At 41.2% G+C, this 14,452-nt stretch overlaps 1 protein-coding gene across 1 annotated transcript in view; it reads left to right on the top strand.

Annotated features, from left to right (window-relative positions):
- The window catches only part of tenm2 (teneurin transmembrane protein 2), a 300,069-nt gene that overhangs the window by 138,198 nt on the left and 147,419 nt on the right, over window positions 1-14,452 (top strand). The window contains exon 4 of the mRNA XM_039813221.1: window positions 13,577-13,870. Within this exon, the coding sequence (XP_039669155.1) occupies window positions 13,577-13,870 (294 nt within the window). The remainder of the gene's footprint in view (window positions 1-13,576; window positions 13,871-14,452) is intronic.

Raw genomic sequence — 14,452 nt, forward strand, 5'->3', positions numbered from 1 at the left:
CCGGTGTCCTTGTCGCTTCGCAAACCACTTCCTCTGCTTAGTCAGGGCTCCTGCACAATGGTGAATGGTTGAATCAGGGGGATAGTGTGTACCTACCACGTGTTATGCCTCCTGGTGAAGCGTATTGCTTGCAGCGGCTAGTGGCACCATTTGTCACAAAAGTAGCACAACTGTCTGCAGCCCTCCACAGACAGTGACAGGGTTGAAAATGCATAGGCATTTGGACATTCTTGGGAGTGCAAAAATCCACACAAATTAGATAAAAGAAATACAGAATGTGTGTTTGTATGCTTATGCATGCACACCTGCCCTTGTGTCCATGCATTCCATTGGAGATCAAAGAGAGAACAAAGCAGCTGCATGCTATGAAAAATAAATGGTGAGATTAAATGCAATCCCTCCTCTCTTCCTCCGATCCCTCTTTATCTTTGTCTTCTCCGATGGCATTCTGCGCCTCTGCCAGCTGCTGACACTCAACAGCATCCCGTAGCTGCAGCATCAGAGTAGAGGAGTCGCTAAAGAATATCCTGGGGCCGACTCCACTCTGCTCTTCCAATCCTTAATGCTCACCACTCACTCCATCGCCATATTTGCTCTTTTATACACAGGAAACTGCTCTTGTGGTTTTGTATGTGTGGTCCCTGCACATGCAAGGAGGTCTTTAAAGAGAGACCTAACTTCAAGTAACATCTGGTCCAGCATTTGGCACTCGTAGACACACACTCAGGCTACTGTACATGTCAATAGGGCCCAGTTTAGAGACTCACATAAGCTGTTTTCCCTACATCACATAATGTGTCCGTAAAAACTGTGTGCTTTTGAATGAGCAGGAGACATGAATCGTTTTTTTAGGACTAAGTAAAATGACTTGCACTAAGTATACTGTAGATCTGTCAGAACTTGATAACTCTATAACATTATTCACACAAACCAGAGTACACCTCACCTTAGTTTGTCAAATCCTGTCTGCCCTATGGAGGGAGGCTGCTAGCTGTTAGCACTGATGCTGCACACACATGCAAACACTGGGTAACAAATGAGACAAATAATAGCAAGAGGCCAGGGAAATGCATGCTGAAGGTGCCAGCTATTTAGCACCGATGCTGACTCTCATTCACACAGACACACATGTGCGTGCCACACACACACACACACACACACACAACACACAAGCACAAATATCGGGTAACAAATTAATTAAACAATTAATTGACAGAGTCCAGGGAAATGCATGCTGACATCTGCAATTTTCTTAGAGTAAAAATCATTTATCAGACAATGTTTTGTGGGTTTTGTGAGAGTTGAGTTAATCTATGTTTACTATGTACTATAATGACCCTCTTTGACGCTGTTTGGCAGTATGTGATAAATGAGACAGATTGTAAATGTCAGTGTTATCAAGTGTTGTTTTTTTTTCTCTTTTTCTCAGCCGAATCACTTGCTTCCTAGCCTGTAATTAAACATGTTCCCCAGCCACATAATTTAAATGTGTGTGTGTGTACGTGTTTACGCAGTGGTATGACACATTTCTTTTTATTTATTTAAAATGTAGGCTATAACCAGAAGGCCAAGACAGGCAGCAGCACATTAAACAATGTTTCAGACGTACAACATACAACAGTTACAAACTGTAACAATTTCAGATCACAGCACAGCGAGTATACCAAAATACAACTTAGGTCATCATATCCTAGATCTCATAGGGCCAAATAGCTCCTTGCTTTCAGGGAAAAAAAAGGGAAGTTCACTTCTACAGACCTTTTAGTTATTAAAAAAATTATACCAATGCAAATGATTTTCTTTCCAGCTGATGTTGCTGCGTGTGTAAATACACTCTGATCACTATAGGATTACCATGCAGATGAAAACACAATGGTGAATGATGCTATAAATTCAGGGAGAAATGGTGAGAAGATGGAGGAATTCCATAATAGATGATGTAGTGTACTGTAATGGTGTACATAAATAACAAATAATTCCGTCAACACACCCCTGATAATTTCTTTATCAATTCAACTTGATATACTGTATAGAAATTCATGCTCATCATTACGTAGCCCTAACATGCTAGTTAGATGTCAACCTTGGTTTGCATAGAGAATGCTATTTGACCAAATTGTGTGGTAATGTTACAAATGTGGCTAGCTTATAGCATGAACACTTAACCACTGGCCTTAAGATGAGTCATGAATTTTTAAACCCCAAAATTTGCACTATCATGAAACAGAAGCACTGCAGTTTAATTTACCCTCCACAGTGATGTAGATTGGTGCTTAAACTGTTGAACAGAATCTTGATGTGTTCTGCCTGCCAACCACTTAGTGAGTATTTTCGGTGTCCATTAAGATCTTTTGTGAACATTTCTTATGTAGCACAGCATAGCTTTATATATTGAACTGTTATTATATCAATTATATTATTAGATGCATTTTTGTTGGTAGAATAAAATGAGACATACCAGTGAAAATTGGTGCAGTCTATGTGTTGCTATTAAGCCTAGGTATTCCAGTGTCCCCGGGTCAGAACCGTGGGTGGAGGAGTGTACAGTGTCTTTTTCAATACAACAACTTAGTCACCAAAGGAAAACTTGTGCTTGTGTGTGTACATGCCTTTTCCTTTTTAACAGCATGCTTTGATATCTCATTTACTTTGGTATTATTAATAGTATTAATGAACATATAGGCATACATTTTTCAGAATGTTTAATATGGATGCGTGACTTACTAAAACATATATGTAACATATCACTATTTCTGAATGAATACTGCATAAGATCCATACATACTGTAGCTCAGCAGTGCACACTCCCTGTAGATATTCACTATGCACTGCATGGTCATTCTTGTCAAATGGCAGTAGTACAGTGTCTGCATTTATTCATAGTTTGGGGTATCCACCTCTCAGCAGTGAACATCTAAAACTCCTATCCTGTCTCCCTGTCTGAGCTTTACACTAACTAGGGATATTCAAAGATTCCCCTTTTGAAGTGTGTGCAGTATTTTTTTCAGAATTCCTAAAGAGCCTTAAATTTCAAAAGTGATTCCTTCGTGGATGTAAGTGGAGTAACCCAGTGTTATAAGCAACAGTGAGGTATGTCTCCCAGGCTGGCGCTAGCGCTACACCTCTCAGTGACAAGACCTCCTCCCGAGTGCATGGTGTTGTGTCATGTCCCGTCCTGTCATGTCCTGTCCAACCCAGACTGCTGTACTTTGTAGGAGTAGAACTAGCCCAGGGATGGATGACATTTGTCACACCTATTTTGGGCTCCTCATTATGAGGTGGAAGGGCCCCTGTGGCTCAGGCGGGAGCCAAAGGAACGGATGTCATCTGGGAGGTGTGGGAAGTGTTTGACCATGACTCTCCTATTTGGATATATCTGTTAGGTCGTTACTGCGCTACTAATGGTGGCGTTAATGACATGCCACATGCAATGGAGGGTGTGTGTGTGTGTGTGTGTGTGTGTGTGTGTGTGTGTGTGTGTGTGTGTGTGTGTGTGTGTGTGAGAGTAATGGACTTTTGATAATCATCACCAAGCCCTACGAGGCTGACTGTCAGTGTTCTCTGTCATCCTGTCACAACATGTCAGTCACACAGGGAAGGTAACATTTCTCTGCTACTGCCACTCACTATGTAGGTCTACAGCAAGGAGCACTTTGTGAGACAACAAAAGTTGAAAAAGAAATATAACAGCACCGTTTAATGAAACACTAAATAAATTAACATTTAAATTTGATCACACTATTGCAACATGACATTTTTTTTTTTAAACAAACATTACCTTTATTCCTTACATGCCCATTGAGGTGAAATGAATGTGTCAGTGTTTGAAGTGATGTGTGTGCTAACGCTTTGTTAACTTATTCAAGCAAAATGCACATGTTTAGTTTCCAGATGTCAAGATAAAACATTTTAATCTTGACAGCTTAATCTGCTGCAAACCCCTTTATTTTTAATCCCGGCAAATAAGAGTCAAAGAATAATCCTTCTTTTTGAGGAATGAGGCAGTTTATCTGATGGTCATGAGAGTGATAGTCTCGCTTTTCCAGACCATCCACATGCTGCAGAGCAGAGGAAGGTCTGGCTAGTCCACACAGCATTCTGGGATGGGAGAAAAATGTGCTCTGATTTATTGGCATTTCTTTAAACCAATCACAATCGTCATGTGTGGCGCTAAGTTTCGCACAGAGCCGCTGCAAAATAGTCGTGCAACAGAAAACTCAGATTGGACAGATAGTCTAGCTAGCTGTCTGGATTTACCCTGCAGAGATCTGAGGAGCAGTTAACCATAGTCCTCACAAATCCACCAGAGGTTAGAACGCCAACACAAAGGAAGAGGAAGGGGACGGACATACATGCATCTGGCGGAATTTCCTGCCGCATCGGAGCAATCCCGGAAGTGTAACGTCATGGATATAGAATATGAGAGTGATGACTGAGATAAGATGTTTAGCCAAAGAGAAAAGAAAGACTTCTACAGTAATATCATAAAACCTTTTAATACTCCAAACAAGACATGACAGGTTCATTGGAGAGCAGATGGGTGTCAGAAAAAAACACAAAATAATCATTTTATCATTATTATTATTCAGATTATTGTCTTTCTTCTTCTTACTAGGAGTCCCAATATATGTTTGACCATATGAATTACAGACATTGCATATTATCAAGAATAGTTATCTTGAGAATTCTGCACAAAACAACCAGTGTACAGTATGTTCAATAACAGCCCTTTTAAACGCCCAATACCTAAGTACCTGGTATTTCCATGTGCAATTGAACCCATTTTACTTTTAGATAGAAATAAGCATTTTGTGTGTAAAGTCATAACAAAGATGGTGATCTCATTATCAACATTTGTAGAGGTTTTGTTCATTAACCTCTTCACTTCTGATGTGTGGACCCATGCAACATTTGCTTCATTTTATACACTACTGTACTGTAAATCACCTCATCACCATGGAAACCCTGATTTGTGAAGCTGTTTATTAGTATTCTTCACTGCTGCACTGTGTGTTTGTGTGTGCGTGTGTATGAGAGTAATAATAGTGTGTGTGTGTGATAATTACAGCTGCACAACAATCCTACAACCTCCATTCTCACTCTCACAGACAGCATTAATCTTAAAGGAACACGCCGACTTATTGGGACTTAGTCTTATTCACTGTACCCCCCAAAGTTAGATAAGTCCATACATACCCTTCTCATCTCCGTGCGTGTCGTAACTCTGTCTGACGCACCCACCGCTAGCCTAGCTTAGCACAGATTCTGGAGGTAACCGGCTCCAACTAGACTACTGCTCCCAATAAGTGACAAAATAACGCCAACATTTTCCTATTTACATGTTGTGATTTGTATATATACTGGGAACTATATTCTCAGAAGGCCAAGCACTGCTACTTGGAGCGGAGTGATTTGCTTGCAGCACCTGAGAAGCCCCGTGGTGAGGAGCAGAGAGTAACAACAGGGCTTTTCAGGTGTTGCGCTAATCACTCCGCTCTGAAAATATAGTTCCCAGTATGTATACGGTTAGAAGATGGCTGTGTGTCATGTGACCTTGTTATTTGTACACGCTGTGACTATACAAATCACAACATGTAAAAAGGAAAATGTTGGCGTTATTTTGTCACTTATTGGGAGCAGTAGGCTAGATAGAGCCGGTTACCTCCAGGATCTGTGCTAAGCTAGACTAGATGGAGCCGGTTACCTCCAGGATCTGTGCTAAGCTAGGCTAGATGGAGCCGGTTACCTCCAGGATCTGTGCTAAGCTAGGCTAGCGGTGGGTGCATCAGACAGAGTTACGACACGCACGGAGATGAGAAGGGTATGTACGGACTTATCTAACTCTGGGGGATACGGGGAATAAGACTAAGTCCCGATAAGTCAGCAGGTTCTTTTAAACCTTAGACCTTTGTAAAACATATATTCAAGTCAAAGCCAAAGAAGTCTGTCTTGCTTTGGTGCGTTCTTCAGATCCACTATGTTGGCTTAACATTCAGGTATACACAGTGCTCCTCTGTCTGTCTTTTTCTCTGTGTCTCTCTCCTGCTGCAGAAACTGTTTACCATGACCATGATGAGGATTTCATCATTCTTCACTACCTCATCTTATGATCCCCCTTACGTCATTTTACTCCTCTCGATTGTCTCTGGACTGTATCTGCAGCCCATTTAGCATATGTTTACATACTCGATTTATCTTTTTTTTCTAATTTCATTACTATCTATACAAAGAGGGGGAACACTTTGGAAGAGGTGATTTACATAAACATGGGAAGAGATAGATAAGTGTCTGATAGAGGGTGAATAGTGGCCTCAAGAATGAGAATGTGTGTGTGTGTGTGTGTGTGTGTGTGTGTGTGTGTGTGTGTGTGTGTGTGTGTGTGTGTGTGTGTGTGTGTGTGTGATGATTAGGGTTGGGTGCTAATACGGCACCGGTGCCTTAACAACTGGTATCTACCGGACCGAATAGTATAATAATAGCAGATTTCAGTGCCACTGAAATGCCAGCACTGCCCTTTGATGCTCCGAAACGGACGTTAGAGGCAACCGAAACATCGCTGCATGTGACGCTAGTTAGCATAATACACTTGGCAGCGGGTAGCGTTAGCCTACCGTTAGCTAGCAGCTGGATGAAATCATGGATGTATTAAGAGAAGGGTTAAAATGCTGAGAGAGGATTCCAACACAGACACAACGGCAGTCTGCAGCTGACACAGACGGTGCGTTCACTTGAAACTCGCCTCGCCAGCCTCGTGCTGCATTCAAAGTTATTGTAAAATACCCTTTTCCCCTCAAGTTGTTTTTGTCGTTTACCAGCAATTTACTGGTGAAATAAGTTATTGTTATAAGTTATTGTCATTACATTTTTTATAAATCATTTAATTTTGACCATATGGCCTTAGCAATAAAAAAGCCGTTCTTAAATGTCACCAACTGTCATTTTGTGCTCCTTTTTTCTTTTTTAAATACTGTATATACATATTTTTTTTAAATCTTTTCAAAAGTATCAGTCAGGCACCATTTAGGCACCGGCACCATTTTAAAAGTATCGTTTTAGCACCGGTATCAGAAAAAAAACAAATGATACCCAACCCTAGTGATGATGATGAGATGACTGAGAGGAGGACCATCTCTACTGTGGACTCCGATGAGCTTATAGCCTGCTCCTCGTCAGTAGCTGTCCTATAATACATGCAGTATGTAATTTAGTTTTTGTATTCCAGCAAGATAAGATGAAGCAAGATAAGTCTTCATGATCCCCAGGGGGAAATTCACATGTCACAGCAGCACAGAGATGGGTAAAGAGGTACGAATTTGAATGAAATACATATGAATTAAATAATTAAAATAAACAAGTTGATTTATAGCCTTTTGGATATGAGCTTGTGTTCCATTCTGCCTGCGTGTGAAGACAGCTGTGCAGAGAGTTTTGAAATAGGGAGGTCGACACTGAGAAATGTGTGTAACTACCGTATTGGTCCAAATATAAGACCCTGGAAATACGTCTGAAAAAGTGGAGTCGTTTTATATTTGGGGTCTAGACTTTCAGTTGTTCAAGTCGCTGAGGCTGGTTTTAGAATGTAAGGGACGTCACCTGTTTTAACAGCCAGCAGAGAAGTCAGCTGGTAAAGTCAGCTAAAAACCATAGAAATGAAATTATCCATAATCCATTTTATTATAATGTTACAAACAGCTGGTCGAAATGGCAGAGTTTTAGACGGAGCCTCAACGACCGCCCGAAAGCACGGTAACGTTATGGTGAAGCAAGATAGAGAGGGACTGAAGAGACCCCAGCGGCGTTAGGACAAAACAGTGACTCAGAGAAATAAAATGTGTTTTCGCCGATTCATTACTAGAAGTGTAACTGTAGCAAGCATCTCAATATCACTAACGTTATCCACATTCATATTTATTTATAATTTTATTTTTTTAAGATTAATTTTTGGGCATTTTATTTGTATAGGACAGCTTAGACTTAAAAGGGGAGAGAGAGAGAGAGGGAATGACATGCAGCAAAGGGCCGCTGCGTGGAGGAGTAGACCTCTATATATGGGCGCCTGCTCTACCAGGTGAGCTACCAGGCGCCCCACGTTCATATTCAAATAATATATCCAACTACAAGAAAGCCTTAAAGTCCGAAGTTAGAATGGAAGTACAATGAGACGTTGTCATGGAGATGATAGACCATCTAAAAATGCAAGCAGCCAGAGGAAATCTTACCGTGGTCCTCAAAGCGGCCACTTCCAAGAGATTGACAGGAGAGTGAGTGATTATGTAATGATGGGATGCCCGTTACCAGAGCAGTCATTCAGCTGAAGGCCTTGGAAATATTTACCGTTCATTTAAATGTGACACTTTTCATCTGAACAGATATTGAAAATATTATTTTATTTAAAAGATATTAAAAACAACAGCCTACCTTGTTTTATTCAATGTGATTTTATTAGAATTATTTTCAAATAAAATTATTTTCTTTATATAAATATATATTAATCTTGAAAGAAGTCTTACATTCGGACCAATACGGTAATTAAAAAAACAGTACTATTCCCCATCTTGTCTTCTGTTTTACATTCCAGCTCTCCTTCTCTGTCTATTATTTTTTAATAGTGCACTGAGCAGCTCAATGTTTTTGAAAATGCATTTTGTCTTGTCCTGAGTGACGAGGAGGCGAGACAGCGTGACCGATTACACAGGAATCAGTTGGGATGTGATCCCAGAAGACCTCTGAAAGTTGGGTCCCAACTACGATATTGTCTCTACTTTGTCATTTCCTTCATTTCTCCGACTCTCCTCAATCTTTCTTTCTCACACTTCTGTTGAAACATTTCTTCACTTAGGCTCTCTATTATTAGGAAGGCATATGTATATTTTATTGCTTCGTAATTTACAGAAAATAAAACACAAAAGAGAAATTCATTTTTAACAGGGGTGCTAAAGTGCAGTGCAGATGAATTCTGAATTGGATGCAAATGAAAATGGAAAATATTGAGAAATGACACATTTTTGGCTGCTATTAGCCACACATTTTAGCATGTTCTTAGCAGTGACAAAGAAAATGAGGCTTTTACTGTTATTAACAGTAATTTCAGCCATTCCAGGGGATTGCTGGGAGCCTGCCGTGCACAGTGGCATTTGTTTCCTGATTTCGATGCATCCTCCACCCAGAAGCAAATCAGTTCACTAGTTCAGCGCTTCAGGGAAAATCAGAAATTATTCGGAACTGCAGCCCGCTCAAAAACTGAAAAATCATGTCCAAGGGTGGCCTGCCGTGTAAACTATTGGATCTGGAAAAAGCAACATAATTGCAAGCATTGAAGCCCACACATTCTGCCTATTTTATATCCTATACAGAATTACACGGCGGGGTGAGGGAGAGTCAACCAGCATAATGCAGAGTCCTGCTGCCTATACTTTGCCTGTCAAACTGCTAACAAGCTCAAATGATTTTTTAATGATAGGCCCCTCTATCCCACAAAGCTGTCTACTCACAAACACTCAGACTCGTACACACACACACACCGAAACGTTGCACGCATTCGCTCCCACACGCATCCATAATGAGTTTTATTAAGGGAAGTACATGTGGTTTAATGGATCACTGCAAACGCCATTCCCATTCACTCTGTTGTATTCAAGTTCCAACAAGATGCTTCTTTTTCCCCTGTGTCACTTCTTTTTTTTCCGAAACACAACGTGCGGTGCATACATACTCAGGTGCAGGGAGTCCCTGCTGAGCTAAGAAACAAGTGGAACTAGAGCTTTTACCATGTAATGGTTCAAACAAATGATGGCTCTTTGTAAATCAGAGTCATTATGTAAGATTCAGTGTGTGACCTGTAGTTTGTTGCGCTAAAAAATGTTAGGGGCTGGATTGGTAGGGGAGTGTTGCTCCAAGTAATGGTGAGGCAATGAAATATGATGCAGGAAGTTAGAATAGACGTTTGAAGGCATATTAGACGTGAAACCGCACATTGCAGCAAAATGGGAGCCTGGTTGAACTTATTTGCCGTACAACTCTGCATTTTCTTTTTGTCGGATCCCTGTAGTAGTAGTGGTCCATTTAACCCAAACTACAATGTTTCCCTTAACCTAACCAAGTTGCTCTTGTGCCTAAATATAACGCAACTTTAACCATAGCACCATAATGTAGTAAAATGTATTTAATTTCAGCACTGCTTTCTAACGGTTTTAAAAGGACGGACAATCATTTAGAGGACTTTAAGGTGGCTGGGTTTTTCCACACAAGACTAAAGTCAGTCTAAATGTGGCTTTAACTTACTTTTACTCTTACTGTTATGCTTCTGTTCCCCTTTTCTTGTTATTCCTGTTTAAACTTAATATAGCCCCATTTCCATTTGAATTTGATTGAGCAAACTGATTGAGTTCCAACTTGTTCATCTCATATTCTGTTTCACTGCATTCTATCATCTGTAGACTGTTACCTATAATTTGTACCACCTATTCGCTCTTTCTTTTTTTTTACATACTCACACACATTTCACACATTTTTACTGCCTGTTACCCTTCCTTCCGCTCTGCTCTTTGCTCTTGTAGTGAAAAGTATTCCAGGAAGCATTCTATATCTTGCCCCTTTCGCTCTATGGTATAGTTGAATGCAGATCAACACAGACACAAACACACACACACACACACACACACACACACACAATATATATATATATATATATATATATATATATATATATATATATATCCTATATGCTGCAAGGTAATGATTTTTTCTTCTTGTTATTCCTATTTCATCTATTTTTATTTGATTTTGATTTAGCATATACAAGATCAAGGCCTTTCTTGTACATCCTGTATTACATTTTGATGTGTGCTGAAACTCCGTAATAGGCCTGTAACAATTATTACATAATTGTCCTTTTTTTTTTTTAATCTGTCTGACAAACCCGCTGATTAAATAACATCACCACCTTTCACCTTTTTTTCAGAGGACAATATATTTTTGTAATCATTTTAATTGTTAGTTTTTGGCACTTGACCCTATACGAGGGGATACAGTTAGAAAAAATGTTTTATGATAATAAAGAGGCGTTGTTTACTTCATAGGCTGTGTATCTGTTATTACATTATCTGGGTCACATAATGGTGTTAGAACCAAAAAATTTATCCTGGAATTCATTCAAAACTTTAGTTTGTTTAAAAAAGTAATAAATAAATAAATATTTTTTTTATTTTTTGACTGAAAGAGACAATTATGTTGTTAATCGCAATTATTTCAGAGACAGTTAATTGTACAGCAAAATTTGGAATTGTTACAGCTCTACTCCGTAACACACATAACACTAACACTAACACTTCTCATGTTTCACTTCTCCCCTTCTTACACTCTGCATTAAGGGAAGCATTCTACATCGTGCTGCTTTCACCCTGTAGCACACTTCAATCGAGATATACAACACATTCAACTGATCTGTCATCAACTGCCAGACAAACATACATGTTAGCATGTACACAATGAACAGATGCAGATGTTTGCGCAGCCCAAGGAAGCTGCTCCTGGCTCAAAACACACATTAAGCTCAGGAATGACAGCAACGTCATACCAAGAGGACTGCATTGATCTGATTAAATTGCCCCCGCATCTGTCATAGTATCATGTAAGAAACATGCGATTGGTTTTCTATTTGTGGAGTAACTGAGATAGATTTTCATGTCTGCTTCAAACCGTTGCACCAATCCATCTTTCTTTGAGTACATGTAGATTGCTACGGCATCGGGCTGTGTCTGCCGCTGACGGTGATAAGGAGTGATTGGGTTTTGCATATGTAATCACTGGTTATGGCATGTTAATCGTACAGAGTGGTGGCCTGTGGGATGTAACATTAGATATGTGTGGCAAGCTCATGCACATATGCACACACGCTCAGTACACGCACACACACAAGCAAGCATGCACACACACACACACACACACACACACACACACACTTTAATGTTGTGTAACTGCTCCAACGTAGTGGTTGTTTGGACTAGAAGTTGTGTTTGTGGCCCAATTATTGTCATTGTAGTTGGCTGGGATGATTTGCATAAAGCATAATTTTAACTGTGATTGTGGATTAGACACTTCTCTAGCGAGTAGTTCAGTTCGAGATGATTTGCTCACTGATATTAAAGGAAGAACCCATGTGCTCTACTCTCTCAGGCCTCCTGGAGTTCTCTCCCGTCCTCCTACGATACTTCATCTCAGGTATGGGTTTATTACTAGAGTTAGATTCTGTGCATATACAATAGTGCTGTAGTGTAAATTACCAACACATTGTAAAAGTCCCTAGTGTCACGTATAGTAAAGTAGCTTCCTTTTTTGTGATCCTTTATGATAAGTGGGAGGAAAAGACAAAGACGCAAAGAAGACGAGGAATGGTAATATTCCATGATGTGTTGTCTGTAGAGTTATGGGCTCGCCTTTGCTCTCCAGTCCAGTCCATATGTTTGTCTGAGTAGAAGTATAGAGCCTGTCACCACTTCCCCTGGCTTAGTTTCCTTTCAGGCCCTCCCTCTTTCCAATTCTTTTCAGCACAACTCTCAAGTTTCATCGAGGCTGTGAAGAGGAGCTGTGAAGATCCAGCAGACGATTTTCATCTGTTTAATTCCTCTCTCTCTGATTGCGTCTGTACGCCTGATGAGTCACAGTTAACCCAGTCACACAGCTGTGTGATTCCCAGCGCATTGATTCATACAATGTGCCGCCACAATGCTGTCCTCTCTTCACTCGCCTCTTCCTTTCCCCCTCCCTCACAAACTGCTAATGAAGTGAATCACAACTGTTTTTCCCCCGATCCCTTTACCCCAACAGCTGATGGTGAGCGATTGCATCCACAATACTCTTTTAATTAGTATAGAGAATAAATTGGTTGAGCATGCCTTTTTCCTTAATTGCTTTTTCCTCAGTTTGGATTTAATTGGGCCGCAGCACTGTTTATTGATCTCCTTTGATGTGCTTTAATTTGGATAATTTTATATATTTATTTTGGAAGTGACGAGTCGGTTTGTCTTGAGGGGGCGAGTGTTAGGCGGCGGGGCCGGTACTGCAGCAGACTGCAGCATATTCAGGGAGCCTGGGGTCCAGTGTGTGATGGCAACTAGGTGGGGAGATGATCGAACCCAGAAGGCAGCAAAGGAGCTCCACTACAGTCTGAGAGGCCTCGAGTGAACAGCTCTTTGATCTCCCATCAACACCTCATGAATGCCAATGCAGAGCAGTAAAGCAAGGGAGGCAGGCCTTCTAAGCCAGCTTTGACAGGCCTGCAGGCCGGTACATATTCCTTCCAGCAGCTAGTTTGTACTTTGTGCCTGATTCATGCTGCGTCATCTCTCCCCCTCCTGCCTGCCACAACAAAGACCAATTTTCTGCCTCCGCCTCCGTAGTTTCATAATTAGTGTGCTTCTCTGCGTGTGATTGTGGGTTTGTTTGCTAGATATGCGTGCGTGCGTGTGTGTTTGCTTGTGGGAGCATTTGTTTGTGTGAATGTTCTTTTTTTATTTGCTGCTTTTACTTATATTACTCCCCACACTCCACCTATGTAACTCCACTTTCTCCCTCGCAGGGGGTAACTTCACCCTGGCCGAGCTGGGAGTATGCGAGCCGACTCCCCCTCCGCACCCCGCTGCCGTTCCCTACTGTCCTGATCTGGGCCTCCTCCAGAGGGGGTACTCCCTCAGCGCCGGCTCTGATGCTGACTCGGACCCCGAGGGGCCGCTGTCTCCAGAGCGAGCCATCCAGCTGTGGGCCGGACGAGGGAGGGTAAAGTCCCGGCGCAGCTCAGGAGTGTCCAGTCGCGAGAACTCTGCCCTCACACTCACCGACTCGGAGAATGACAACAAGTCTGACGACGAGTCAGGTAGGACAAAGGACTCTTGAAAGATGTGTATATCAAGATACAGGCTCATTGATTTGAAAAAAAAAAGTGAGGAAGGAGTTGAGTAAGACTTGAGAGAGTGCAAAACAAATCGGGGAGGATGCGTCAGACTGATGTGGTAGGATAGTCGGTGTTTAAATTGGGCCCTGAGCGAGAAAGTATATCTTACACAAAGTTTGTCTATTGTTGAAATCTTTAGAGCATCTCTCAAACAGACAGCCATTATATGAATGTGATATGTGAGTCTGTTTCTGATCTGAAGAACAGTGGTTGGACCCCTGACCCCCATCCTCCACATGATGTTCCCAGAGGGGAATCTCCATCCTCTGGCGTCTTTGTTTATTGCCAACTTCCCCATTTCCTTGTTAATCCTGACGCCGTCGTAAACCTGTGCTGCAGCTTCGCCGAGGTGTCAATGGAGGTTAATGAAAAGTGGATGGAAGGAAAAGCAACAGTCTAATTAATTGATTTCTCGGCGGAAAAACGTATCAGCTGTGGATCAACCTCTGTTGAACTGGGGGCCTCCGAATCAGAAACAACTCCTGTCGACTGATCAAACTACTC

Source organism: Perca fluviatilis, chromosome 10 (assembly GCF_010015445.1).
Source record: "Perca fluviatilis chromosome 10, GENO_Pfluv_1.0, whole genome shotgun sequence".
In the NCBI taxonomy this organism is placed as follows: Eukaryota; Metazoa; Chordata; class Actinopteri; order Perciformes; family Percidae; genus Perca; species Perca fluviatilis.